The sequence below is a fragment of the Oryctolagus cuniculus genome, chromosome 19, assembly GCF_051225735.1.
Source record: "Oryctolagus cuniculus isolate XC-2025 breed Fujian yellow rabbit chromosome 19, ASM5122573v1, whole genome shotgun sequence".
Taxonomy (NCBI): Eukaryota; Metazoa; Chordata; class Mammalia; order Lagomorpha; family Leporidae; genus Oryctolagus; species Oryctolagus cuniculus.
The window spans coordinates 71694300-71720588 of NC_142885.1; the positions used below are offsets into that span (position 1 = coordinate 71694300).

Consider the following 26289-nt stretch of genomic DNA (forward strand, 5'->3'; position numbering starts at 1 on the left):
CTTGTGAGGTCAGCGCCCCCTCCCCCAGGCAGAGACCTGGTCCCCTCCCTCAGGGTCAACCCAGGTAAGCTGCTGCGGGATTGTCCCAGAGGCCTTCTGTGCCTTGTGACACAAGATGCGCCTCCCCCGCCCGTCCCTCTTCAGCCAGTAGTACATCTGGGAGACCAGGCCAACAGCACAGGCGCCTCCTGACCTTCCCTTTGGGCACGCGCGGCCGCATGGACAGCCCCAGCTTTGACTGCCCTATGAGCTGATGACCAAGGTCCAGGCGACGGCCCTCCGGATGAGCCCGCGCTCCTGCGAGAGAGCACGGGCGGGGGACTCGGCCACGCACCCCTGAGTCGAGGGCCACTGCTCCTGCTACTGGGCTCCCGTGTGGCTCCCCAAGAAAAATGAGCGTCTGTGGGCTCACCCTCGCCATTCCAGGGGAAGAATGCAAGCAACCCTAGGGCCGGACATTTGCATGTCTGTAGGAGGGGTGGATGCCAGCGCCGGCCCATCTGCATCTCTGTGGGAGGCGTCCGGTCTCCGCTGGGTTGGTCTCAGCTCTCCTCCTGGCACCGCTAGTTGTGGGGCCCGCGTTGAGGTGCAGCGGCCTAAGCCACTCTCACCCCTCAGGAGCACAGGTTCGAGTCCTGGTCGCTCCACTTGGGATTCAGCTCCTTGCTAGTGCACCTGGGGAAGCCGCAGCACAAGCCTGCACCCTCATGGGAGACCGGGATGGAGTTCTGGGCTCCGGCTTCTGCCTGCCCAGACCCAGTGCCCGGTTTGGGGCCATTTGGGGAGTGAACCAGCGGGTGGTGGATCTAACTCTGCCTTCCTAATAAATCTTCACGAAGAACCTCACCCTATCAAGGTCAGCCCTTTGTGACAAGCAAAGCCGGTCCCCTCCCCTGCCCCTCACGTGGACTATTTTAGACTGTGTTTATGACGCTCCTTCCGCAGAGAACTTGTCTTCTCCATGCATTTACTCCTCAGCTCCCTTCGCAGGTTCCCCTAGCGCGTTTGCGGTTCCTTCCTGAGGCTTCGATCTTTAACCCGATCGGGACCCAGGGCTCACTGCGGGGCCCCGCCGCCGTGTCTGCGCACCATATTCCCGGGTAGAAAGGATTTTTTTTTTTTTATCTTTCCTTGAAAGTGTTCCTTCCCAGCTCCGGGCGCTGATTGCGTGGCTCTGGGGCCGCAGGCGGCCTATCCCGCGACCCCGGCCTCACACGCGCAGGTCCGCGCTCCAGGAGGAAGTCCCAGGGGTTCTCAGGTGCCCCGCCGCCTGGCATCCCCTGCGCAGTCCATCGCGTGCCCGCGAGGCCTCTCCGTCCCGTGACCGCCGCACCCCCCCTTGCATCCCGCGTGACTGCCTCGTGCGCTCCCCGCCGGCCCGCGCCACTGCCCCGCGCACCCACTGTGCCCCGCACGCCCCCTCTCCGTCCCGCGTGACTCGGCCCCGCTCGGTGCGCGCAACCTCCCTTCCACCGCCTCTCGAGCGCCGCTCGGTCCCCACCTCACCCCGCGCCGCGCGTCCGCCCGCGGACCCGCTAGCCCCGCACGGCCTCCCCGCCCCGCGCCCCGCCCGGCCGGCCGGCGCCCTGCGGGGCGGGGCCGCGCAGGCGGAAGTGCCCGGGGCGCCGGCGACTGGGACCGGCTGGGCCATGGGAGGCCCGGGCAGAGGCTGCGGCGGCGGCGGCGGCGGCGGCCGCACTGGCGGCGGGGGCTGCCCGGGCGGCGGCGGGGGCGGGCAGCCGGGGACGCGGGCCGGGTAGCGCCGGCCGAGCGCTGAGCCATGGGCCGGGCTGGCACCGGGGCCGGGGGCGCGGCGGTGGCGGTGGCGGGCCCGCTGCTGCTGCTGCTGCTCGCTCGGCCCCCGCCTGCTGCCGCCGGCGACAGCTGGAGGAGCGGTGAGCGAGCGAGAACCCGCGAGCGCCGGCGAGGGGCGCGGGGCGGGGAGCGGCCGGGGGCGGGGCCGAGATTGTGACTCCCCTGGGGGCGCCTGTGCGCTCACCTGGCGCAGGCGCGGGGCCCGGGTTCCCGTCGCGGGTTGGGGGCGCAGGGCAGCCCCTCAAGGAGCAGCCCGTGTCCAGGTGGTCGGGGTGGAGAGGACGCCCCGCAGCGGGGCTGGGCTGTCCGCGGGCTGCACCTGCTGATGCGTTCGGGTCGGGAACGACCTTGGCACACTTGGGGGCGTCGGGGGTTGCAACTGCTGGGCGGCCCCGTGGGGAGAGTGGCCGGGCGGTGGGGTCGCCAGGCCCCCTTCTTGGTGCTGGGGGGCGGAGTGGGAGAGGTGTGGGGGCAACTTGCTGGCATCCCTTTGTCTGTTGCCTGACCGAAGTGCAGGTGGCTGGATCAGAGAGGGTGCTCCCTTCCGGGTTCAGCTTGGGGCAGGCACTGAGGCGTGGACAGCCAGGCCCTGGCACCTGCGGGTGAGGAGTGCCTTCCTCTGGCTGCAACACCCTGGAACTCCCTGGGGCGCCTTTGACCTGGCGGGCTGGGAGGGCCCAGAGGCCCCTGGACCACCAGGATGCCCCGGGGCAGTGGGCGGCGGTGCCCCTCTGCTGCCTGCCTCGGGAGCCCCCGCCGCTCCTCTGAGCCCGGGTTTCTTCCCAGGGCTGTGCCTTATGGTTTCTGAGCTTGGCGCAGCTCCAGACGAAAGGCAGATTTCCCTGAGGATCCAACTCCCGATCACGTTGCTTGGCAGGATTCTGCCACCCTGTTTTCTTCCTCCGTGGGACCAGGCCTGGGTGATGGGTCACCATGGGATGATCAGCGGACACGTGAACCAGGGTGGGACAAGGCAGGAGCCTTGAGGCTGCGTCAGGCCTGCCAAGGGCCAGGCAGCTCTGTGGCGCTGCCCCTGCAGTAGGGGTGGGCGGGCTCCCCAGCAGGTCCCTGTCCTGCCTGGGTTGCGGTTTCTTTGTGTCTCCGCGGCTGGTCTTCGCCCTTCCCGCCCGACGTCACGAACAGCTTAGACTCGAGAAGCAGTGTGGGTATCATTGGACAGGGAGCCTAGGCTGTCCTCTGGGGCCCAAGCTGTGTGGCCCTGGGAGTTGGGGGCCAGGTCCTAGGGAACTTGAGCAGGTCTGTTATCTCTTGTGTACTTGCTGAGGCTTTGCAGAGGCCAGCGGGCTCCAGGTATCCCCTCAGGCTGTGTGCCCCAGGGCTAGAGGGGCCCAGGGCCTTGCCCCTAGCAGATGAGCAGAGCTGCACACTCCCCGTCCTGCTTGGGCCCCCGGGTGCCCTGCCGAGTGCCCCAGCTTTTTTGTTTCCCTGTCACTCACAGCCCGAGGGCCTGCAGCAGCTGGGTGAGCGGGAGCTGGTGGTCAGCAGACACCTGGGTAGCCTGGAATGGCCCTCCCGCCCCGCCGGCACACCAGGCCCCTCTGGAGCTGCACGGGCCTGGCCATCGTGCTGCTGGTTTTCTCCAGGGGCCTCCGGGGGACCAGAGCGGTCAGGAGGCTGGCCGGAGGGCCAGCCGCTCCCCTCGCTCCCTCAGCCCTCTCCTGGGGGCTCTGGGCCGAGTGAGGCTTCCCAGGTGGCCGAGCCCTGTTGTGGCCACTGCACATTCCTCCCTGGAGCACCTGGCCACCCATTAACCTTGGAGGGAGAACACGCTGTCCTCAGCTACTGTGAGAACACTAGGACCCGGAAAGAGGAAGAGAAAGCCGGGCTCATTCCGGGCGCAGGTCCCTGCGCCGGCCTGGGCTTGGGCTGGGAATCCGAGAGCTGCTACAGGGATGGGGCCCGGGGAGCCCCGGGCTGGGGGCTGCGGGCCTCTGCCTGCTCCCTGCGCCTCAGGCCAGGGCTTCATCCCCAGGGCAGGTTTGCTGACCCTACTTCACTGCAGGCCAGGGGTCCCCCCCTCTCAGCGGGACATTCTGGGAAAGGGGGAACTTGGACTGTGGTCCAGCTGTGTTGCCCCAGGCCTGAGCGGGCCTCCAGCCTCCACGCCTGTCCAGGAGGACTGCCTGCATGACCACCATGCCAGGCTGCAAGAGGCTCAGAGGAAGCTGGGGGCAGGAGTGTCCTGGTGTCCAGAGAGGTCTGGCTCCCCCGACTGCCTGTGTGTTGGGCCGCAGGCAGGGGATGGAGCCGATGGCTGCTGTGCGGCGGGAGGAGGGGCTCTTGTCCTCGGGGGTGGGGGGCTCTTCCAAGGTTGGGGCAGTCGGGAGGCATCCAGTGTGTCCTTCGGAAGCTGCTGTGGTGTGAGAAGGCCGGGCACCTGGCAGGAAGGCAGGTGGAGGACCAGCCGCCTGGGGGGACCCCTGACCAGCCCAGGGGGGCCTCCAGGGGCAGGAGGGTGGCAGTGACCCAGTGGGGTGCCAGCCCTCCCCCTGTGGAGGCCTCTGAGTGCAGCTGCGTGCAGGAGGGCCTCCTGCCCGTGCTGCGCCCCCCGGGGGGGAACCACCGGCTGGCTGACTGCTGCACGCGGGGGGGGGGGGGGGGACGGACACGACCAGTGTAGCGGTCGGCTGACTGCCGCGCCCTGGGGGGGACCAGCTGACGTGGGGGTGACCAGTGGCTGGCTGATGGCTGCGCGGAGGGCGGGGGACAACCAGCGGCTGGCTGACGTGGGGGGACCAGCGGCTGGCTGACTGCTGCGCGGAGGTGGGGGGACAACCAGCGGCTGGCTGATGTGGGGGGACCAGTGGCTGGCTGACTGCTGCGCCCCCCGTGGGGGTGACCAGCGGCTGGCTGATGTGGGGTGACCAGCGGCTGGCTGACTGCTGCGCCCTGGGGTGACCAGCAGCTGGCTGACGTGGGGGGACCAGCGGCTGGCTGACGTGGGTGGGTGATCAGCAGCTGACTGCTGCCCCGGGGGTGACCAGCGGCTGGCTGACGTGGGGGGGGGGGACCAGCGGCTGCCGGCCGCGCCCCGGGGTGACCAGCGGCTGCCGGCCGGCTGGGCTGTCTCCGCAGAGGCCGGGCTGGTTTCCGAGCACTTCTCACAGGCCCCACAGAAGCTGTCCGCCTACAGCTGGTACGGCAGCGCCAGGCTGTTCCGCTTCCACGTGCCCCCGGACACCGTGCTGCTGCGCTGGCTGCTGCAGGCGTCCCGGGACAGCGGCCACACGTGCACCGAGCTGGAGATCACCGTGTAGGTGTCTGCCCTGCCTCCGCCAGCGCCTGGCCGGGCGGCCCTGCAGCTCACGCCGCCGCGCTCTCGCCTGCAGGCACTTCCGCTACGGCGCCCCTCCCGTCATCGACCCGCTGGGCACCAGCTTCCCCGAGGACAGCGCGGTGCAGCCGTCCCATCACGTCACGATGCTGCTGGGCAACTCCTCCGTCAGCGTCCCCCACCCTGCGCCTGGGGACTGGTTTGTGGCTGCCCACCTGCCCCCGTCTTCCCAAAAGATCGAGGTGCAGGTGAGGGGCTGCCCTCCAGAGACTGGGGTGCCTGGGTGCCCGGGCGCCTGGGCCCTGCCATCATTGCTTTGGGGCTTGGCCATCCCACTCTGGATCCCGCTCTGCCCCCACCTGTGCCTGGGGTCCCTGACGCCCCCATGCTCCCACACCTGTTCCCTCCCAGGGCCCTGCCCCCACCTTGCCTGGGGTCCTGACCCCCGTACCCTCACACCTGTTCCCTCCCAGGGCCCTGCCCCCACCTTGCCTGGGGTCCCTGACGCCCCCATGCTCCCACACCTGTTCCCTCCCAGGGCCCTGCCCCCACCTTGCCTGGGGTCCTGACCCCCACACCTGTTCCCTCCCAGGGCCCTGCCCCCACCTGTGCCTGGGGTCCTGACGCCCCCATCGTCCCACACCTGTTCCCTCCCAGGGCCCTGCCCCCACCTTGCCTGGGGTCCTGACCCCCCATACCCCCACACCTGTTCCCTCCCAGGGCCCTGCCCCCACCTTGCCTGGGGTCCTGACCCCCCATACCCCCACACCTGTTCCCTCCCAGGGCCCTGCCCCCACCTTGCCTGGGGTCCTGACCCCCCATACCCTCACACCTGTTCCCTCCCAGGGCCCTGCCCCCACCTTGCCTGGGGTCCTGACCCCCCCATACCCTCACACCTGTTCCCTCCCAGGGCCCTGCCCCCACCTTGCCTGGGGTCCTGACCCCACACCTGTTCCCTCCCAGGGTTTTGTTCCCACCTGTGCCTACGTCTTCCAACCTGACATGCTGATCACACGGGTGGTGGAGGTCTCCATCGTGGAGCCTGACGTGCCCCTTCCGCAGACCCTCCTCTCCCACCCCAGCTACCTCAAGTGAGTGGGGCCCTGAAGGCAGGGCGGGGGGGTGTGCGCCTGGTCTGCCCGTGACCCCGGCCCTTCTCTCCGGTGGAGTGGTGGTTCCTCCGTCTCCCCCGTGTAGGTGAGAAGGCCGAGCTCTCGGCTCTGGGGTCATGCTCAGCCCCTCGGACCCCCAGGGTGGGAGTGGGGGGGGGTCTGGGACCCCAGGCACAGGTGGGGGCAGGGCCCTGAGTGGGAGGGGCCCAGAGCCTGAGCCCACGCCCTCGCTGCAGGGTCTTCGTCCCCGAGTACACCCGGGAGCTTCAGCTGGAGCTGCAAGGCTGTGCGTGCAACGGGAGCCAGGGCTGCCCTGTGCGCCTCACGGTCGGCTCCGTCACCTTGCCTGGCAGCTCCCAGAAGGTGCTCACCTGCACCGGGCCCACCCCAGCCTGCCGCCTGCTGCTGCCCTCACCGCCCTGGGACCAGTGGCTGCAAGTGATGGCTGAGAGCCTGGCGGGCCCCCATGCGTCGGTGGTCTTCCGTGCCGTCGCTGCCCTCACAGGTGGGCCGCCTGGAAGGGGAGGGAGGCGCCGGGTGCACCCTGGACGCCCGGCCTCCCTGCGCTGAGCCGCTTTGTCCCTGTGACAGCCTGCAGGCCCTGGAGCGTGAGCTCCCAGCACCTGATGGAGGGCAGCCTGACCCAGAGCTCTAACAGCACGGCTGGCCCACTGCCCCCTGGCTCCGGCCGCCCAGACCTGGCCCGGGTCAGCGGGGTGGCCGGCGACCCCTTCTGCCTCACGAGCTACCCAGTCTTGCGGGAGGACGTGGACGTGATGTCTGTGCGTTTCCAGCCCCTGGGCAGGGTCCTGGTGCTGGTGCGTTCGGCCACACCCTCCCTCATGCAGCTCCGCCTCAACACAGGCATGGACAGTGGGGGCTCCCTCACCATCTCCCTGAAGGCCAATGAGGTACCCGGGCCAGGGGTCTGTGAGGGTGTGGGCCCCTGGGCCTTCCCCCAGGGCTGGGCCGTGCACCTGGGCCTGCAGGTGGAAGGGCCCTGGGCTGCAGGCTGCCCCCCCACCCCCCACCCCGGGCCGGGGCTGAGCCTGCCCCGCCTCCCCTTGCAGACCAACATCGCCAATGGAACCCTGGTGGCGGCCTGCGTGAACATGGCCTCACCCTTCCTCGGCTTCAACACCTCCTTCAGCTGCACTACAGGTAGGGTGGGCCGAGCAGGTCGGGTGTGCGGCCGGCTGCTCTGAACGCCTCTGACGGCCCTCCCGACGCCTCTGACGGCCCTTCCGACCCCCAGCCTTCTTCCAGGGCTATGCCTTGTCGCTGAACACCTCATCACTCACCGCGAACCTCATCGTTCCCTACCCAGAGACTGGCACCTGGTACCTCTCCCTGCAGCTCCTGTGCCCTGGGAGTCCCGAGTAAGGAAACTGGCCGCCTGGTGGGGTGACCGGGCAGCCTGCCGGCGGCCGCCGTGACAAAGGAGTCCCCATCTGCATCCGTGGCCGCTGCGGGGGCTACTGGGGCTGGGGGGCTCGGTGCTGGGTGCGTGCAGCCGTGCAGCCATGCAGCCAGCCTTCGCGGGGCCCCTTCCCCGCAGGGGCTGTGAGCAAGCCGTGGTCCCCGTGGAGACCGCGCTGTGCCTGGTGCCCTGCTGGAACGACTGTGGACCCTACGGCCAGTGTCTCCTGCTGCGCAGATATGGCTACCTGTATGCCGGCTGCAGCTGCAAGGCAGGTGAGGGCGGGCCCACTGCCTCCGCCCCGCCCCGCCACCCCACTCCGGCACCCCACCGTGAGGGCCTCGGCGGCTCCCGCCCGCTCCCGCCTGCCTGCACCACCTCACAGGTGCCCCACGACTGCCCACCCACCGCTGCCCAGCGAGCTCCTGGGTGCAAAAGGGGCTTGGGTCCAGGGCCCTGGGGAGGGCGGGGCCCTCAGCCGCCCGTCCCCCCTGGCCGTCCCCGGCCTGGCCTCCTTGGCCCGTCCTCAGCCGCCCGTCCCCCCTGGCCGTCCCCAGCCTGGCCTTCGTGGCCCGTCCTCAGCCGCCCGTCCCCCCGGCCGTCCCCGGCCCGGCCTCCGTGGCCCGCCCTCAGCCGCCCGTCCCCCCTGGCCGTCCCCGGCCTGGCCTCCGTGGCCTGCCCTCAGCCGCGTGGCCTTGTGCGGCCCCCAGGCTGGCGCGGGTGGAGCTGCAGCGACAACAGCACTGCCCAGACGGTGGCCCAGCAGAGGGTGGCCGCGCTGCTGCTCACGCTCAGCAACCTCATGTTCCTGGCGCCCATCACGGTGTCGGTGCACCGCGCCTTCCTGGTGGAAGCCTCCGTCTACTCCTACACCATGTTCTTCTCCACGGTAGGCCTGGCGCTCCCCGGGGCCCGGGGCGGGAGGGCGGGGCCGCGCTCACCGTCCCGCCCCGCAGTTCTACCACGCCTGCGACCAGCCGGGGGAGGCCGTGCTGTGTATCCTCAGCTATGACACACTGCAGTACTGCGACTTCCTGGGCTCCGGGGTGTCCACCTGGGTCACCATCCTGTGCATGGCCCGGCTGAAGACGGTCCTGAAATACGTGAGTGCCCTCTGAGGCTGGTCTGGGCTCGGCGGGTGGTGGGGTGAGGCCACACAGAGGGAGGGCAGGACGGAGGTGGGGCCTGGGGCCACTGCCCCGGGAACCTCGAGTCCCCTGTGATGGATCGTGTCCCCGCTGGAAGAAGCCATGGGCAGCCGGGAAGGGGTGGTGGGTGGGGTCAGGTGAGGCCCCTCAGTCCTTCTCCCTGGGCCCTGTCAGAGAGGGGCCTACATCCCAGGCGGGGCCTCCCTGCTGCCCCAGACCTGCTGCTGGGATCCCTGGTGGACGCAGGTCTGGTGCCTGGGAGCTGTGTCCGCTGTCCGTGCTGGGCCTGGGAACTGCAGGCCCAGTGCTGCTCTGAGGAGGCAGCCACGGAGCCCAGGGGCAGGGGTGAGGGGCAGTGCAGTGTTGCGGAACAGCAGTCGGCAGGTTGTGCGCTGGGGCTTCTGGCGGAGACGTAGGGGTGGCATCTGGTGAGGCTGCCTGGTGGGAGACCCCCAGAACCGGGGGTCTGGGAGCTGCCACGTGTGGCTGTCCACTCTGTGTCCTAGCTGAGGGAGGAGCAGCCCCTGCTAGCCCCCGGAGGGGCCTGCCTGGCCACACCTCTGCTCAGAGGCACCAGTGACCCCAAAGCTGCAGCCGCAGGAGCGGGCGCTTCTGTCCCGGCCGTCGGGGACACCGGTGCGCCTCCGCTCTGCTCTCACTGGGGCTTGTGCCATCCCCTGTGACCCCACAGCGGTCCCTGTGTCTTGCCCAGGTCCTGTTTCTACTGGGCACGCTGGTCATCGCCATGTCCTTGCAGCTGGACCGCAGGGGCATCTGGAACATGATGGGGCCCTGCCTCTTTGCCTTTGTGATCATGGCCTCCATGTGGGTAAGTACCCAGGGCGGGAGGCGCTGCCTAGCCCTCGTTCTGGCCATGCCCCCAGTCCTGCTGCGACAGCCTGGGCCAGGCCTCAGCACTGCGCATGGGCGGGGGCCTGGCACGAAGGCCTGGGTGGGTCTGAGGACCGGTGACCTATGCCCCGGAGCCTCGTCCGGGCAGCCGCCCTCGTGGATCTGCTGCCCAGACCTGGCGTCCCCGGTGACCCCTGGCCCTGGGCCAACACTCCTGTGGCCGTCTCCCCCAGGTGTACCGCTGTGGGCACCGGCACCAATGCTACCCCACCTCGTGGCAGCGCTGGGTCTTCTACCTGCTGCCGGGCATCTCCATGGCCTCTGTGGGCATCACCATCTACACGTCGATGATGACCAACGACAACTATTACTACACTCACAGCATCTGGCACATCCTGCTGGCCGGGAGCGCGGCCCTGCTGCTGCCGCCCCGCGACCGGCACGCAGAGCCCTGGGCCTGCGCCCAGAAGCTGCCCTGCCACTATCAGATCTGCAGGAACGACCGGGACGAGCTGTACGCGGTCACGTGATGGCCAGGAGCCCGCCCGCCCTTGTAGCTTGGCTGCACCCGAATAAACCTGCCCAGCACCTTTGTTTGCTCCGAGCCGGTCTTCGGGCTGGTCTTGCTCTGCAGTGGCCTGGAGGGGGGTCCTGGGGGTGCTTAGGAATGTGGATTCCCCGTTGCCCCATGCCCTGTGAAGCTGTGACGTGAGACCCAGGGCTCCCAGCAGGCCTGAGCCTGGCACTGAAGCTGGCCCAGCCTGAATTCCAGCCTGCCTGTGGTGGGGAACCCGGGACCAGGGCCCCGCCCTGTGTCCTCTTGAGTGGGTCCCTGGTGCTGAGGTGCTTGGGGAGGGGCCCAAGAGACCTGGCCCCGGCTCCCTGCAGCAGTGCCCTGCCCCGCCCTAAGGCGAGAGTAAGGGGCGGCTGGGGGTTTCCTTCGCGGGGTGTCTTCCCCAAACCCTGCCACCCTGCACTTGGCCACCAAAGCATTTTCTAGGCTCGTGCGTGGGAAACGTGAATGTGACGTTTCGGGGTAAAAGATTCTAAGACATTGAGATATATTTTTATGTAGAGATGATTTCGCTATGATTGGTGAATTTAATATTCTACAGTGATTTTTCAAGCCAAACGAGTTTCCACGTGTGTTCTGCGCCTCTTACCTGGCGGTGGGAGGGGAAGGGGCGGGGGCGGGGCGGGCAGGAGAGCCAGCCCACCGCTCCCGGCCGCGGCTCGCCGGAAGCGCCTGGGCCGCACTTTGCCGACGGTGCCTTGGGCCGCTGCTGTCTCCGCGGGGTATTTTTCACGGTTCCCAAGTACGGGAAGGGGGTGGGACGAGAGGCAGACGGACGGGCGTCGCAGCCAGTCGGCGGCGGGAGCGGGTCCCGGCGGGCCGGCGCGGGTTCCGGTTCCGGTTCCGGCGGGCCGCCGGGCGCAGCGCTCCGACAGGCGGGGCGGGGGCCGCCGCGATGCCCCTGCACAAGTTCCCGGTCGGCTTGTGGAGGCGGCTCCGGCTGCGGGAGGGCATCTACGCCCGGCTGCCCGCGCACTACCTGCGCTCCCTGGAGGGGGCGCGGACGCCCGCGCCCGTGCACTACCGGCCCTGCGGCGCCAAGTTCAGGATCAACCCCAAGAACGGGCAGCGGGAGCGTGTGCAGGACGTCCCGGTCCCCGTGCACTTCCCGCCGGAGTCGCAGCGGGGGCTGTGGGGCGGCGAGGGCTGGATCCTGGGCTACAGATACGTGGGCGACGACAAGGTGGGTGAGCGCCGCCCGGCCGGCTGCGGGGCACGAGGGCGGAGGGCGGCGGCCGGCGGCCGGCGTGGCTCCCTCGGCGCGGCCAGGGAGGCCGGGAGACCCTCAGCGCCAGGCCGCCTGCCCGGCCGAGGCTGCGTCCCGAGGCCTGCTGTGCTGTGGGTCCCCGGGTCCCCGTGAGCCCCGCCGCGTCTGAGACCCGCATCCCTGGGGCGGGAGGAGGGCTGCGCCCTGGGCCTCGGTGCAGGCGCGAGGAACGTGCCTTGGGGGCAAACTGCTTGCCTGCCCCAGCTCTCCAAGAGGGTGAGGAAGGTGTGGAAGCCCCAGCTGCTTCAGCGTGAGCTCTACAGCGAGATCCTGGACAAGACGTTCACCGTGACGGTGACCATGCGGACTCTGGATCTCATAGACGAGGCCTACGGGTTCGACTTCTACATCCTGAAGGCAAGTGGGGGCCGTCAGGGCGCAGCGGGGCAGGCTGGTGTCCTGGGCCGAGGTCCCTGGAAGGTGCCGAGTGGAGCCACGCCCCTAGCTGGGCTGGCCGGGGCGGGGCGGGGGCTGTGTGTGGCTGGTTTGCCGGTGGGGCCTGAGTGGGCAGGTCGGCCCCCTTCCCTGCTGGGGGCTCTGCCTCTGTCCTGACCCCACTGCCAGGCCCGGCCTTGGGCCTCTGGCTGCTGGAAAGGAGTCGGTGGGTGGGGCTGGGCCCTGCCGTCCACCCTCGGCTCCATGTCGCCCTCCTGCCAGACCCCGAAGGAGGACCTGTGCTCCAAGTTCGGGATGGACCTGCGACGAGCAATGCTGCTGAGACTCGCCCGGCAGGACTCCCAGCTGCACCCAGACGACCCCCAGCGCCGGGCGGCCATCTACGACAAGTACAAGGTGCGCTCCCCGCCCGGTGCACCTGCTCCCTGCGTTGCTGGCTGGGCCCGGCCCTCACCGTGCCCGTGCCTCTGCCTGCCCAGGAGTTTGCCATCCCAGAGGCTGAGGCCGAGTGGGTCGGCCTGACGCTGGAGGAGGCGGTGGAGAAGCAGCGGCTGCTGGAAGAGAAGGTGGGTGCCGGCCGCTGGACGCTGTGGAGGGCGGGGGCAGCAAGGCACGGCCCCTGCAGCACAGCCTCCTCCTGCCCTGAGTGTCCTTCGTCTGTATCTTCCCTAGAAGGAAGCAGCTTGTGGCAGCCGACAGCCTCCGTGGCAGGGCCTGGCTGCCCCTGTGTGGCTCTGGAGGGTTGGGGGTAGAGTGTGTGGTCCTGGAGCCAGGGCCTCATGGCTTGACCGCCCTTGCCACTCAGCCACCCCGCTCACCGCGGCCCTGCCCCCCCAGGGCCCCCTCACTGCAGCACTGTCCCCCCCAGGACCCTAACTGTCTTCACTGTCCCCCCCCCAGGGCCCCCTCACTGCAGCACTGTCCCCCCCAGGACCCTAACTGCGACACCGTCTTCACTGTCCCTCCCAGGCCCCTCACTGTCTTCACTGTCCCCCCCCCAGGGCCCCCTCACTGCAGCACTGTCCCCCCAGGACCCTAACTGCGACACTGTCTTCACTGTCCCCCCCAGGCCCCTCACTGTCTTCACTGTCCCCCCCAGGCCCCTCACTGTCTTCACTGTCCCCCCAGGCCCCCTCACTGTCTTCACTGTCCCCCCCCAGGCCCCCTCACTGTCTTCACTGTCCCCCCCAGGCCCCCTCACTGTCTTCACTGTCCCCCCCCAGGCCCCTCACTGTCTTCACTGTCCCCCCCAGGCCCCTCACTGTCTTCACTGTCCCCCCCAGGGCCCCTCACTTTCTTCACTGTCCCCCCAGGCCCCCTCACTGTCTTCACTGTCCCCCCCAGGCCCCCTCACTGTCTTTGCTGTCCCCCCCCCCAGGCCCCTCACTGTCTTCACTGTCCCCCCCCAGACCCCCTCACTGTCTTCACTGTCCCCCCCAGATCCCCTCACTGCAGCACTGTCCCCCCAGGCCCCCTCACTGTCTTCACTGTCCCCCCCCAGGGCCCCTCACTGTCTTCACTGTCCCCCCAGGCCCCCTCACTGTCTTCACTGTCCCTCCCAGGCCCCCTCACTGTCTTTGCTGTCCCCCCCCCAGGCCCCTCACTGTCTTCACTGTCCCCCCCCAGACCCCCTCACTGTCTTCACTGTCCCCCCCAGATCCCCTCACTGCAGCACTGTCCCCCCAGGCCCCCTCACTGTCTTCACTGTCCCCCCCCAGGGCCCCTCACTGTCTTCACTGTCCCCCCAGGCCCCCTCACTGTCTTCACTGTCCCCCCCAGGCCCCCTCACTGTCTTCACTGTCCCCCCCCAGGCCCCTCACTGTCTTCACTGTCCCCCCCCAGGCCCCTCACTGTCTTCACTGTCCCCCCCAGGTCCCTCACTGTCTTCACTGTCCCCCCCCAGGCCCCTCACTGTCTTCACTGTCCCCCCAGGCCCCTCACTGTCTTCACTGTCCCCCCAGGCCCCTCACTGTCTTCACTGTCCCCCCCAGGCCCCCTCACTGTCTTCACTGTCCCCCCCAGGCCCCCTCACTGTCTTCACTGTCCCCCCCCAGGCCCCTCACTGTCTTCACTGTCCCCCCCAGGCCCCCTCACTGTCTTCACTGTCCCCCCCCCAGGCCCCCTCACTGTCTTCACTGTCCCCCCCAGGCCCCTCACTGTCTTCACTGTCCCCCCCAGGCCCCCTCACTGTCTTCACTGTCCCCCCCAGGCCCCTCACTGTCTTCACTGTCCCCCCCCCAGGCCCCTCACTGTCTTCACTGTCCCCCCCAGGCCCCCTCACTGTCTTCAATGTCCCCCCCAGGCCCCCTCACTGTCTTCACTGTCCCCCCCCAGACCCCCTCACTGTCTTCACTGTCCCCCCCAGGCCCCCTCACTGTCTTCACTGTCCCCCCCCCAGGCCCCCTCACTGTCTTCACTGTCCCCCCCAGGCCCCTCACTGTCTTCACTGTCCCCCCAGGCCCCTCACTGTCTTCACTGTCCCCCCCAGGCCCCTCACTGTCTTCGCTGTCCCCCCCCAGGCCCCTCACTGTCTTCACTGTCCCCCCCAGGCCCCCTCACTGTCTTCAATGTCCCCCCCAGGCCCCCTCACTGTCTTCACTGTCCCCCCCCAGACCCCCTCACTGTCTTCACTGTCCCCCCCAGGCCCCCTCACTGTCTTCACTGTCCCCCCCAGGCCCCCTCACTGTCTTCACTGTCCCCCCCCAGGGCCCCTCGCTGTCTTCACTGTCCCCCCCAGGCCCCTCACTGTCTTCACTGTCCCCCCCCAGGCCCCCTCACTGTCTTCACTGTCCCCCCAGGCCCCTCACTGTCTTCACTGTCCCCCCCAGGCCCCCTCACTGTCTTCACTGTCCCCCCCCAGGCCCCCTCACTGTCTTCACTGTCCCCCCAGGCCCCCTCACTGTCTTCACTGTCCCCCCCCCCAGGCCCCCTCACTGTCTTCACTGTCCCCCCCCAGGGCCCCCTCACTGTCTTCACTGTCCCCCCCCAGGGCCCCTCACTGTCTTCACTGTCCCCCCCCCAGGCCCCTCACTGTCTTCACTGTCCCCCCCAGGCCCCTCACTGTCTTCACTGTCCCCCCCCCAGGCCCCTCACTGTCTTCACTGTCCCCCCCCAGGCCCCTCACTGTCTTCACTGTCCCCCCCAGGCCCCCTCACTGTCTTCACTGTCCCCCCCCAGGCCCCCTCACTGTCTTCACTGTCCCCCCCCAGGGCCCCTCACTGTCTTCACTGTCCCCCCCCAGGCCCCTCACTGTCTTCACTGTCCCCCCCAGGCCCCTCACTGTCTTCACTGTCCCCCCCAGGCCCCTCACTGTCTTCACTGTCCCCCCCCCAGGCCCCTCACTGTCTTCACTGTCCCCCCCCAGGCCCCTCACTGTCTTCACTGTCCCCCCCAGGCCCCCTCACTGTCTTCACTGTCCCCCCCCAGGCCCCCTCACTGTCTTCACTGTCCCCCCCCAGGGCCCCTCACTGTCTTCACTGTCCCCCCCCAGGCCCCTCACTGTCTTCACTGTCCCCCCCCAGGCCCCTCACTGTCTTCACTGTCCCCCCCAGGCCCCTCACTGTCTTCACTGTCCCCCCCCAGGCCCCTCACTGTCTTCACTGTCCCCCCCAGGCCCCTCACTGTCTTCACTGTCCCCCCCAGGCCCCTCACTGTCTTCACTGTCCCCCCCCCAGGCCCCTCACTGTCTTCACTGTCCGCCTCAGGCCCCCTCACTGTCTTCACTGTCCCCCCCAGGCCCCTCACTGTCTTCACTGTCCCCCCCAGGCCCCTCACTGTCTTCACTGTCCCCCCCCCAGGCCCCTCACTGTCTTCACTGTCCCCCCCCAGGCCCCCTCACTGTCTTCACTGTCCCCCCCAGGCCCCTCACTGTCTTCACTGTCCCCCCCAGGCCCCCTCACTGTCTTCACTGTCCCCCCCCAGGCCCCTCACTGTCTTCACTGTCCCCCCCCAGGCCCCCTCACTGTCTTCACTGTCCCCCCCCAGGCCCCCTCACTGTCTTCACTGTCCCCCCCCAGGCCCCTGTTCCGCTGTTCAAGGTCTACGTGGAGGAGCTGGTTCAGCAGCTACAGCAGCAGGTGCTGGCGGAGCCCGTGGTGATGCGGAAGAGAGCCAGCAGCAAGTGACCCTCCCGGGCCCGACCACCAGGCTCAGCGGTTTTGACCAGCCGTGTGTGCTGCGGGCACAGAGCCTGGGGTGACCGTGAGGGCCATCTGTGGACAGTGAGAGCCCCTGGTTTTCAGGTGCCGGCCACTCAGCCCCAGGCGGGTGCCTTTGTCCTAAGAGGTTTGGCGCCCGGCGGAGCCTTGCCCAGGCAGGGCCCCGCGGTCTGGGCAGCACCTGCCGGGCTTGTGGGGCTGGGGACGAGTAAAGTGTGAGCCGGGCCGTGTGTGTGCTTCTTTGCTCGGGGGACTGGGGCTGGTCAAGGTCCTGGCCTTGCCACCTGCTGCCCAGCGGCCGGGGTGGGCCCCTCAGTGGAGACTCGGTCTCATTGTGTTTTCCCTCTGGGAGAGGGTCCAGCACAGTCAAAGTTTCCTCTGGGGTGCGTCGGGGAGGTGCTGGTCCTCCCACTTCCACATCCCTGCCTGTTCGGGAAAGTCCTGCAGGTAGAGTGGGAGGCACGGCCGGGCATTGCAGGGGCTGGCAGCGGGCCCGAGGGCACTGCTGGTGGCAGCCGAGTGGAGGCTCCGGCCCTCCAGCTTCAGTGTCTTCCCCACAGCGGCCCCCGGGGGCCTGCTGGAGGGGGCCTGCTGCCCCTGGGCCCTCGCCGCCTGAAGTGTGGGGAGTCCCCACCTTCTCCCCGCACCTGTCGTAGCGCTGTGCGCCCTGAGGCCCACTGAGGCCTCAGGGAGAAGAGGGAGGTTCCCCAGCACAGGTAGAGAAGGGTGTGTCGGATGCTTCTGTCCGTCCTGGCCTCCTCCTTTCCAGCCCTCAACCTGCACTGGCTTCCCCCGGGGTGCCTGGGACATCGCCAGCTCACCCGAGGCTCCTGGGCTAGCACGGAGGGAGGTGTGGCTAGGCTGCCAGGTGAGGTGTCCAGGTCATGGCCTGCACTGTCCTTTGGAGTTGTGTGTGTGGGTCTGAGGGTTGCAGGACAGGGCCCAGACTGGCTGCTGGGCTGCTGACCAGAGCAGCTGAGTGTGGTCTCAGCAGGTCCCAAAACCGGGGGCCAGTCTCCACCACCAGGAGGGCTGAGGTGGCCTCTGGGAGTGGCCTTGAACCCCTAAAGCAGCCGTTTTCTGATGGGATTTGTTTATTATTATTACTTTTAATTTTTAATAAAGTTAGAGAAGGAGAGACAAAAGATCTTTCCATCCTCTGGCTCACTCCCGAAATGGCCACAGCAGCCTGGGGTAGGCAGAGCCAGGAGCCAGGAACTTCACCAAGCGCTTGGGCTGTCCTTTGCTGCTTTGCCAGGCCATTAGCAGGGAGCTGGATCAGAAGTGGAACGGGGGCCAGTGCGATGGCGTAGCTGGTAAAGCTGCCGCCTGCAGTGCCGGCATCCCATATGGGCACCAGTTCTAGACCCGGCTGCTCCACTTCGATCCAGCTCTCTGCTGTGGCCTGGCAAAGCAGTGGAAGATGGCCCAGCTCCTTGGGTCCCTGCTGTGGGAGACAGGAAGAAGCTCCTGGCTCCTGGCTTCGGATCAGCATAGCTCTGGCCATTGCAGCCATCTGGGGAGTGAACCAGCGCATGGAAGACCTCTCTCTGCCTCTCCTTTGTGTAACTCTGACTTTCAAATAAATCTTAAAAAAAAAAAAGTGGAGCAGCTGGGACATAGGGATTTCTGCTGTGTCCCAATGCTGTCCTCTAGGTCAGTTTCAGCAAACTTGATTCAGGAAAGGCTAGGATCCCCCAGACAGTGCCAAAGTCCCCCCTTCCCGCAAGTCAAACGGTGACCCGGGTCTGGGCCAGGCCCCAGCAGACTGTTCTGCCGTCAGGGTAGAGGCCTGCACATGCTCAGACGTGCACGCATGTGCACACCCGCTGTGGGCCTAGGAGGTGGTCTGGGGAGCAGTCCTGCCCAGGTGCCTGCCCTCCAGGTCTCGCCCGTCGCAGGCCCTGGCCGGGCCCAGCCGCCGTCCTCGTTTCCACCCGGTGACGCCTGCCAGCTCCTCGCTGTGTCAGCACCTTTGTGAGTGCCCCTTGCTGAAGCCGCAGCTGCTCAGGTGCGGGGAGTGGGGACTCTGCCGACCGCGGTCAAAGCTGCCCCTGTGCCAGCTCTCGGAGGCCAGAAGTCTGCCAGCGTCCCAGCGATTGACTTGCCGGGCTGTAGGCGATGGACCTCACTGCGGCTGTGCAGTGGGGCCAGTGGAGGCCCAGGAAGGGCAGGGGGGACCCTGTCCCTCCACGCGGAGGGGACAGCCAAGGCTAGAGGGGCAGGGCTCACGAGGCTGGTGCTGAGCCTCTGCAGCCTGCTCAGGCGCACAGGGCTGCAGGGTGGCGGAGGGCTGGGAAGCAGAGCAGGTGCGGTTGGGCCGCCCGGACTCCCTGGCCTCTGCCCTGCACCTCTGCCAGGTGCTCAGCTCAGCAGGGGCCCACCCGGGACTGGTTGGTGGGCACCTTCATGTTCTGGGCTGTCTCCCTCTGTGTAAGCACCCCCACCTGCCTACAGCTGGAACATTCTGCTGGCCCAGATACAGGGTCAGATTGTGTGGGGCCCACGGGCTCACCAGAGTCTAACAGCCACCAGCCATCCCCTAGCTGAGCCCTGGGCCAAATGGACTTGGTCAGCAGTAGGGGCCCTGCACCATCCCAGCTCCTGCTGCTGCAGCACAATCCAGCCCTCCCTGCAGGCGCCTCATGTCCGAGAAGGGGACTCCACTCCCAAACGCCTCCTCCTGACCCAGACTGGCATCCCCACTCAGCCTGTCCTGGACAAGACTCGGGGCCAAGGGGCAGCTCCGGACAAGGCCAGGCCAGCGTGCTGGCCAAGCAGCCTCTGTGTCCTCTCCCCCCAGACCAGCCAGGCCAGCCCCAAGCTCACTCCCTTGTGTGTGGGGTCCCCAAGAATCTGTGTTCCAGATCCCCCTGGATCGTGGGTCCCCCAGCCTTGGCCCGCGGGGGCTTGCCACAGCCCTGGAACCGCTTGTCACCGGTGCTGTTGAGTAAGGGAGGACTTGGCTTGGGCTAAGAAGTGGGATGCAGCCTCCTGGGGCTCTTATTTATTATTATTTTTTATTTATTTGCTTGAAATAGTTACAGAGAGGAGGAGAATCTTCCATCCTCTGGTTCACTCCCCAGGTCGCTACACCGGCCTGGCCAAAGCCAGGAGCGAGAAAATCCACCTGAACTTGGGCCATCTTCCCCTGCTTTTCCAGGCGCATTATCAGGGAGCTGGCTCGGAAGTGGAGCCCCCAGGACTGGCAGTGCCGGAGCTGCAGGTGGCAGCGTAACCCACTGTGCCGCCACGCCAGCCCCCTCCTGCGCTCTTAAAAGGCCTTCCCAGGTGCCTTGAGCTCCCAGGGTGTATGGACAGGCCAGGGCCAGTTTCTGCTTCACTGGGATGCTGGAGGGTGACTGGAGTGATGACCCACTGCACCCTGGTCTTGACACATCTGGGGAAGGCTTGCCCAGGGCTGATGTGGGCGGACACTGCAGGGGGCTGGGGCTGGGACTGGGGGGAGAAGCAGGAGTCACGGGGGTGTGGCCATCAACAGTCTGCCTGGGCATGGAAGTCCCAGAGCCCTTCCTGGTGGGGCCCAGGGGTCCACAGGAAGCAGGACTATGCTGGGGGCCCAAGAGGGTGCATCTGGGGGTTCCGCAGGTGGTGGCGAATGAGAGGGTAGCGGAGAGGCCCTTTTCTCTGGGGTGGGTGGGGAGTTCTCCCTGTCCTTCCCACCCTGCCTGCCCAGGCCCGGCCTTCGGCCCCTGGGGCAAGCCTGACCTGAAGCCCTCTCAGCAAGGGTTGCCACAGGGGTCCAGGCGGGGCTTGCAGCAGCCCGGGACAGGCCACAAGAGGGCCAGGAGCCCCTCATGCTAGATGTGCACGGAACACACGCACGCAGACACGTAGCGGCTGGTGACAAGCAGCTGTCACTCAGCCACACCCGGCTTGCCCTCTGAGGGGACCCTGGCACGGGCCCACCGGCGGTGCCAGCTGCTCCCTCAGCAGTCGGGAGTGGCTCAGGGGTGGCGGTGTCTAAAGGGGCTGGTTGCCATGGTTACCATAGGGTTCTGAGGCCGTCATCTGGTCCCTGCCTCAGCCAATCGGCGGTGGGAGCCTGAGCTGCAGCCCAGAGTCACGCTTCTGCCTCCCAGCCACACAGTGGCCAAGAGCAGGGACCCGCGTCCTGGAGTGGCAGAAAGTGCTCGGACGGACAGCCAAGCCCATCATGGCGGCCGGCAGGACAGCGGGACGCGAGCAGGTGAGGTGAGCCGGGCGGGCGGCCAGACGGGCGGGTGGGCAGGTGTGCAGCTGGACGTGCTCCCCGTGCCCATTGTTCTGGCTGCGGCCCTGCCCTCGGCCCACCCATGCGCCTTCTCCCCAGAGGTCCCGAGGAAGGGTCAGGGGGAGAGACAAAGGACATGGCGCGAAGCAGGACGCTCCCACCGCGCCAGCGCCCAGACCGCGTGGTGTGCCTCACACGGAGGTGGCAGGCTGTGTCGAGCCCCGGCTGCCTGGCCCCGGGCATGCCGGCCACTGCTCCCAGGGCCAGGCGGCGGCAAGCTGGGTCGAGTCAGTGCAGTCTAAGGAGCCTTGTGATTTTTTTTTTTTTTTTTGAGGAGAAAAAAAGCGATTGAAAAAAATGTCCACCTATAACAGGGGCGGCCAGCCCAGATGGATCAGAGCGCCAAATCCCATTACTCGGACTTCAGAGGACGGCCCTGCTGGCCAGCTGGGGCTGGAGAGCTTGTCAATGGAGTCTCCTCTGGAGATGAAAGGGGGGCGTGCTTGTGTGTCTGCGCGTGTGCAACCTGCGTGTGCACGCGTGTGAGCGGGCGGGCCACGCAGGCAGCATGGCAGGGCCTGGCGCTCTCCTGCCCGCCGTGGCCACTGAGCACGTTTCCGCGTCCTTGCTGCGGCTGCGTGTGGCACCCGTGGGTGGTTGCAGGGTGGCTGGGCTGGGCGCAGGCAAGGCTTGGCCGCTGACGGCCACATCCCCGGGAAGGCGGTCCTGACGGGGCCTGGTGCTCCCACCTGTGCCTCCGTCTTCTAGTGTCCGGCCCAGCAGGGGCCATTGGAGAGTGCAGGCCTGGCCATGGGCAGCGCTGGCTGAGGACGGCCTTGGCTGTGTGGAATCACCCTGACCACGGTCCTGCTGCCCCAGGAGGCCTTGCGTGCACGTCCTGGGGCTCAAAGCCTCCGTCGCCTCGGTCGCTCGGTCATTGGTGAACTCTGAGGAGTAAATCTTTTAATCCACTGTGGCTAATCCAGTGCACTTTTGTTTGCATGACAGAATGGCGGCCGCAGAGGGGCCAGAGGGAGCCCAGCACACAGAATCACACACGTGGGACTCGGCAGTGGCAGCCAAGAGAGACATCTCGGGGCAGCAGAGAGGAGGGGCGCTGGTGGGCCCTGGGGCAGGGCAGCTGGCCTGAGCCCCTGGCTCCAGGCGTGGCTGCTGGTCCCCGGATGGTGCAGGCCTCTCGGGAGAGGGGCCACAGGGCCGAGTCGGGCGGGAGAGCGAGGCTAACAGGGCCGCAGGAGCTGCCAGGGCCGCAGGGCCTGCTGTGGGGTGCTGGTTACCAGCAGGGGGCAGGACGTCCCAGCGAGCCCACAGCAGGCTCCTGGGGAGGCGTGACTTCCAGAAGCCAGGCTGAGCCCCTCAGGTACAAGCCCTCACTCAGAAACCCCCTGGCCTGGGGTCGCGGGAGGCCAGCAGGCCCCTGCCCCTTCTTGAGGCTGTAGGCTCCATCCCACTGCCCAGCACAGGTCCGAGAGGGTCGCACACGGGCCTCTGAGCTGTGAGGTGTGCTCAGGCCCCTGCTGGGCCAGAGCAGACAGCCTGTCTCACCCAGACACAGGCAGATGCTCGCCTCCGAGGAAGAGGGGCTGGGCCCGAGGCCTGAGGTTGGGGAGGCACTGGGGTGGGGGTAGGCTGACTCCGCCCTCCTTCGTTGGCCTCTGTGGCTGGGGTGGCAGACGAGCGCTGTCTGGACCTTGTACTCCCCACATTCATGGGCCAGCCCTGACCCAACTCAGCTCTCTGCTGGTGTTGGCCCTGTCCTGGCTCCTGGACTCCTGGACCCTGTGTCTGGGATGAGAGCCCTGGGGACAGGCGCAGTGGGAGGGACTCCTCTCAGGACAGCAGGGTGAGATCTGATGGCAAGTAGGGTGGCGGCTGTGCCTGGGACGGAGCTGCCGCGGGCACCGCTCAGGCGGGCAAGCCTGCGGGGTCACCCTGTACCTGGTGCTTCTCCTTTCCTGTTGGCCCTGGGAGCCTGAACCTCGCCTCCTGGAGCTGGAGGATGTGGGGGCTGTGTCAGGGCTCCTGGGTGGATGGTCCATGCAGGGAACGTGGGTAAAAGTCGTTCTCGAAGCTGCTCCCCCCCGGTGGGCGAGCTCTGGCAGGCTCCAGCCCGGGAAGCCCAAGGCAGCGTGCACTTCCCACGAAGGTGGTGCTCCCTGCGGGCCCCAGGCCACGCTGGTGTGGTGTGGCAGTCACCATGCAGGGCTGACACTGCCTGCGGTGGGCTCCGTCAGCCAGGCCCGGTGCCTTTGCAGCCCACCTCTCTCGGAAGGGTTAGCTGGTGCCGGCGTCGCTGGAGGGACGCGCGGTGGTTTCCACGTGACAGCCACGGCGTGTTCACGGCACGAGGCTCCCGAGCTGACGCACAGTTCTGCTCCCTTCCAGGAGGCAGCGGCAAGTCCCTGGCGTGCTGCTTTCCACGGCCCCATCACAGCCTCTGCGTGCGGTCCTGCGCCCCTCTCCCTGCGGCCTGTCTCACAGGCGCACCCCGCGCCCTCTTTTGGCCCTGGGCTGAGGCACGAGACCTGCCTCCCCCGACCCCCAAAGCTCTGAACCAGGGGTGAGGCCTGGGGCCTGGGGCCTGTGGGCTGGGCCTCCCGCTGAGTGCGGTGCTCGGTCACTTGGGCTCCTCTGCCTCCTCCTCCCAAGCATTCTGACCACCACCGGGCCTGACCAAAGAGCCCAAAACGGGGGACCGAGAAGTCCCCTGCCGGGCCTCACCTGCCGCACGCGCCCCTGTGACGGCCTCTGCTGCTGGTGTTCCCGGTCCTCGCGGAGGAACACAGTTTCCAAGTGTTCCTTCTCTGTGGCCGCGAAGAAAATAATGTTATCTTTTAAGCCTTTCCTTTGGTTTCTGGAAAGAAAACCTGAACCACTGCACTTACAGCTCATCAAACAGGAGCCTTGCGTGGCAAAGCAGGTCTGTCCCAGGGGATCTCAGTGAAGACAGAGGGCGTGGGCCTGGACAGGGGCAGGAGTGGGGACGAGAGAGGGTGTGGGCCTGGACAGGGGCAGGAGTGGGGACGAGAGAGGGTGTGGGCCTGGACAGGGGCAGGAGTGGGGACCTCAGTGAAGACAGAGGGTGTGGGCCTGGACAGGTGCAGGAGTGGGGACGAGAGAGGGTGTGGGCCTGGACAGGGGCAGGAGTGGGGACGAGAGAGGGTGTGGGCCTGGACAGGTGCAGGAGTGGGGACGAGAGAGGGTGTGGGCCTGGACAGGTGCAGGAGTGGGGACGAGAGAGGGTGTGGGCCTGGACAGGAGCAGGAGTGGGGACGAGAGAGGGTGTGGGCCTGGACAGGTGCAGGAGTGGGGACGTGAGAGGGTGTGGGCCTGGACAGGTGCAGGAGTGGGGACCTCAGTGAAGACAGAGGGTGTGGGCCTGGACAGGTGCAGGAGTGGGGACGAGAGAGGGTGTGGGCCTGGACAGGTGCAGGAGTGGGGACGAGAGAGGGTGTGGGCCTGGACAGGTGCAGGAGTGGGGACCTCAGTGAAGACAGAGGGTGTGGGCCTGGACAGGTGCAGGAGTGGGGACGAGAGAGGGTGTGGGCCTGGACAGGTGCAGGAGTGGGGACGAGAGAGGGTGTGGGCCTGGACAGGGGCAGGAGTGGGGACGAGAGAGGGTGTGGGCCTGGACAGGTGCAGGAGTGGGGACGAGAGAGGGTGTGGGCCTGGACAGGTGCAGGAGTGGGGACGTGAGAGGGTGTGGGCCTGGACAGGTGCAGGAGTGGGGACCTCAGTGAAGACAGAGGGTGTGGGCCTGGACAGGTGCAGGAGTGGGGACGAGAGAGGGTGTGGGCCTGGACAGGTGCAGGAGTGGGGACGAGAGAGGGTGTGGGCCTGGACAGGTGCAGGAGTGGGGACGAGAGAGGGTGTGGGCCTGGACAGGGGCAGGAGTGGGGACGAGAGAGGGCGTGGGCCTGGACAGGGGCAGGAGTGGGGACGAGAGAGGGTGTGGGCCTGGACAGGAGCAGGAGTGGGGACGACAGAGGGTGTGGGCCTGGACAGGTGCAGGAGTGGGGACGAGAGAGGGTGTGGGCCTGGACAGGGGCAGGAGTGGGGACGAGAGAGGGTGTGGGCCTGGACAGGTGCAGGAGTGGGGACGAGAGAGGGTGTGGGCCTGGACAGGGGCAGGAGTGGGGACGAGAGAGGGTGTGGGCCTGGACAGGTGCAGGAGTGGGGACCTCAGTGAAGACAGAGGGTGTGGGCCTGGACAGGTGCAGGAGTGGGGACGAGAGAGGGTGTGGGCCTGGACAGGGGCAGGAGTGGGGACGAGAGAGGGTGTGGGCCTGGACAGGGGCAGGAGTGGGGACCTCAGTGAAGACAGAGGGTGTGGGCCTGGACAGGTGCAGGAGTGGGGACGAGAGAGGGTGTGGGCCTGGACAGGAGCAGGAGTGGGGACGACAGAGGGTGTGGGCCTGGACAGGTGCAGGAGTGGGGACGAGAGAGGGTGTGGGCCCCCTGGACACAGGTGCAGGTGGCCAGCCAGGGCTGCCTTCCTCTATAGCCTTCGGAGCCGTCCTCCACATCTCTGATGGATTTCTTTGAGGGGGTGCCCCTGAGCTCCCTTATCTGCCTACCTGAACCCCACCCTGCTCCAACAGTACAGCCCAGGCCCACAGCCCAGCCCAGGCCCACAGCACACCCAGGCCCACAGCCCAGCCCAGGCCCACAGCACACCCCAGGCCCACAGCACACCCCAGGCCCACAGCACAGCCCAGGCCCACAGCACGCCCCAGGCCTACTGCACACCCAGGCCCACAGCCCAGCCCAGGCCCACAGCACACCCAGGCCCACAGCACGCCCAGGCCCACAGCACAGCCCAGGCCCACAGCACAGCCCAGGAAACAGCCCAGCCCAGGCCCACAGCACAGCCCAGGCCCACAAATCACCCCCAGGCCCACAGCACACCCAGGCCCACTGCACAGCCCAGGCCCACAAATCACCCCCAGGCCCACAGCACACCCAGGCCCACTGCACAGCCCAGGCCCACAAATCACCCCCAGGCACACAGCACACCCAGGCCCACAGCACACCTCAGGGCCACTGCACACCCAGGCCCACAGCCCAGCCCAGGCCCACAGCACACCCAGGCCCACAGCCCAGCCCAGGCCCACAGCACAGCCCAGGCCCACAGCCCAGCCCAGGCCCACAGCACACCCAGGCCCACAGCCCAGCCCAGGCCCACAGCACAGCCCAGGCCCACAGCACGCCCCAGGCCCACAGCACAGCCCAGGCCCACAGCACGCCCTGGCCCACAGCCCAGCCCAGGCCCACAGCACACCCAGGCCCACAGCACGCCCAGGCCCACAGCACAGCCCAGGCCCACAGCACAGCCCAGGAAACAGCCCAGCCCAGGCCCACAGCACAGCCCAGGCCCACAAATCACCCCCAGGCCCACAGCACACCCAGGCCCACTGCACAGCCCAGGCCCACAAATCACCCCCAGGCCCACAGCACACCCAGGCCCACTGCACAGCCCAGGCCCACAAATCACCCCCAGGCACACAGCACACCCAGGCCCACAGCACACCCCAGGGCCACTGCACACCCAGGCCCACAGCACAGCCCAGGCCCACAGCACACCCAGGCCCACAGCCCAGCCCAGGCCCACAGCACAGCCCAGGCCCACAGCCCAGCCCAGGCCCACAGCACACCCAGGCCCACAGCCCACCCCAGGCCCACAGCACAGCCCAGGCCCACAGCCCAGCCCAGGCCCACAGCACACCCCAGGCCCACAGCACAGCCCAGGCCCACAGCACACCCAGGCCCACAGCACGCCCAGGCCCACAGCACAGCCCAGGCCCACAGCCCAGCCCAGGCCCACAGCACACCCCAGGCCCACAGCACAGCCCAGGCCCACAGCCCAGCCCAGGCCCACAGCCCAGCCCAGGCCCACTGCACAGCCCAGGCCCACAGCACAGCCCAGGCCCACAAATCACCCCCAGGCACACACCACAGCCCCACTCAGCAGAGCCGCTGCATTTCCTTCTGGCTTCTG

At 67.9% G+C, this 26289-nt stretch overlaps 2 protein-coding genes across 3 annotated transcripts; both read left to right on the plus strand.

Annotated features, from left to right (window-relative positions):
• The first annotated feature begins 1634 nt into the window (after positions 1 to 1634).
• PGAP6 (post-GPI attachment to proteins 6) lies at positions 1635 to 10774 on the plus strand. Of its 2 annotated transcripts, none has more exons than XM_051842147.3 (13): positions 1635 to 1895; positions 4912 to 5089; positions 5166 to 5358; positions 6074 to 6201; positions 6459 to 6727; positions 6814 to 7133; positions 7293 to 7383; positions 7478 to 7601; positions 7781 to 7917; positions 8353 to 8531; positions 8599 to 8745; positions 9503 to 9619; positions 9876 to 10774. In XM_051842147.3, exons 1-13 carry the CDS (start codon positions 1781 to 1783, stop codon positions 10170 to 10172), a joined length of 2295 nt encoding a protein of 764 aa, XP_051698107.2. In that variant the 5' UTR covers positions 1635 to 1780; the 3' UTR covers positions 10173 to 10774. The 2 variants fall into 2 exon arrangements, with proteins under 2 accessions (XP_051698107.2, XP_089177864.1); XM_089321738.1 differs by having other exon boundaries at positions 1649 to 1895; positions 6576 to 6727.
• A 281-nt stretch (positions 10775 to 11055) lies between these two features.
• MRPL28 (mitochondrial ribosomal protein L28) lies at positions 11056 to 16262 on the plus strand. The gene is made up of 5 exons (XM_051842167.3): positions 11056 to 11399; positions 11688 to 11840; positions 12141 to 12275; positions 12359 to 12445; positions 15896 to 16262. Exons 1-5 carry the CDS (start codon positions 11112 to 11114, stop codon positions 16001 to 16003), a joined length of 771 nt encoding a protein of 256 aa, XP_051698127.2. The 5' UTR covers positions 11056 to 11111; the 3' UTR covers positions 16004 to 16262.
• The last annotated feature ends 10027 nt before the right edge of the window (positions 16263 to 26289 follow it).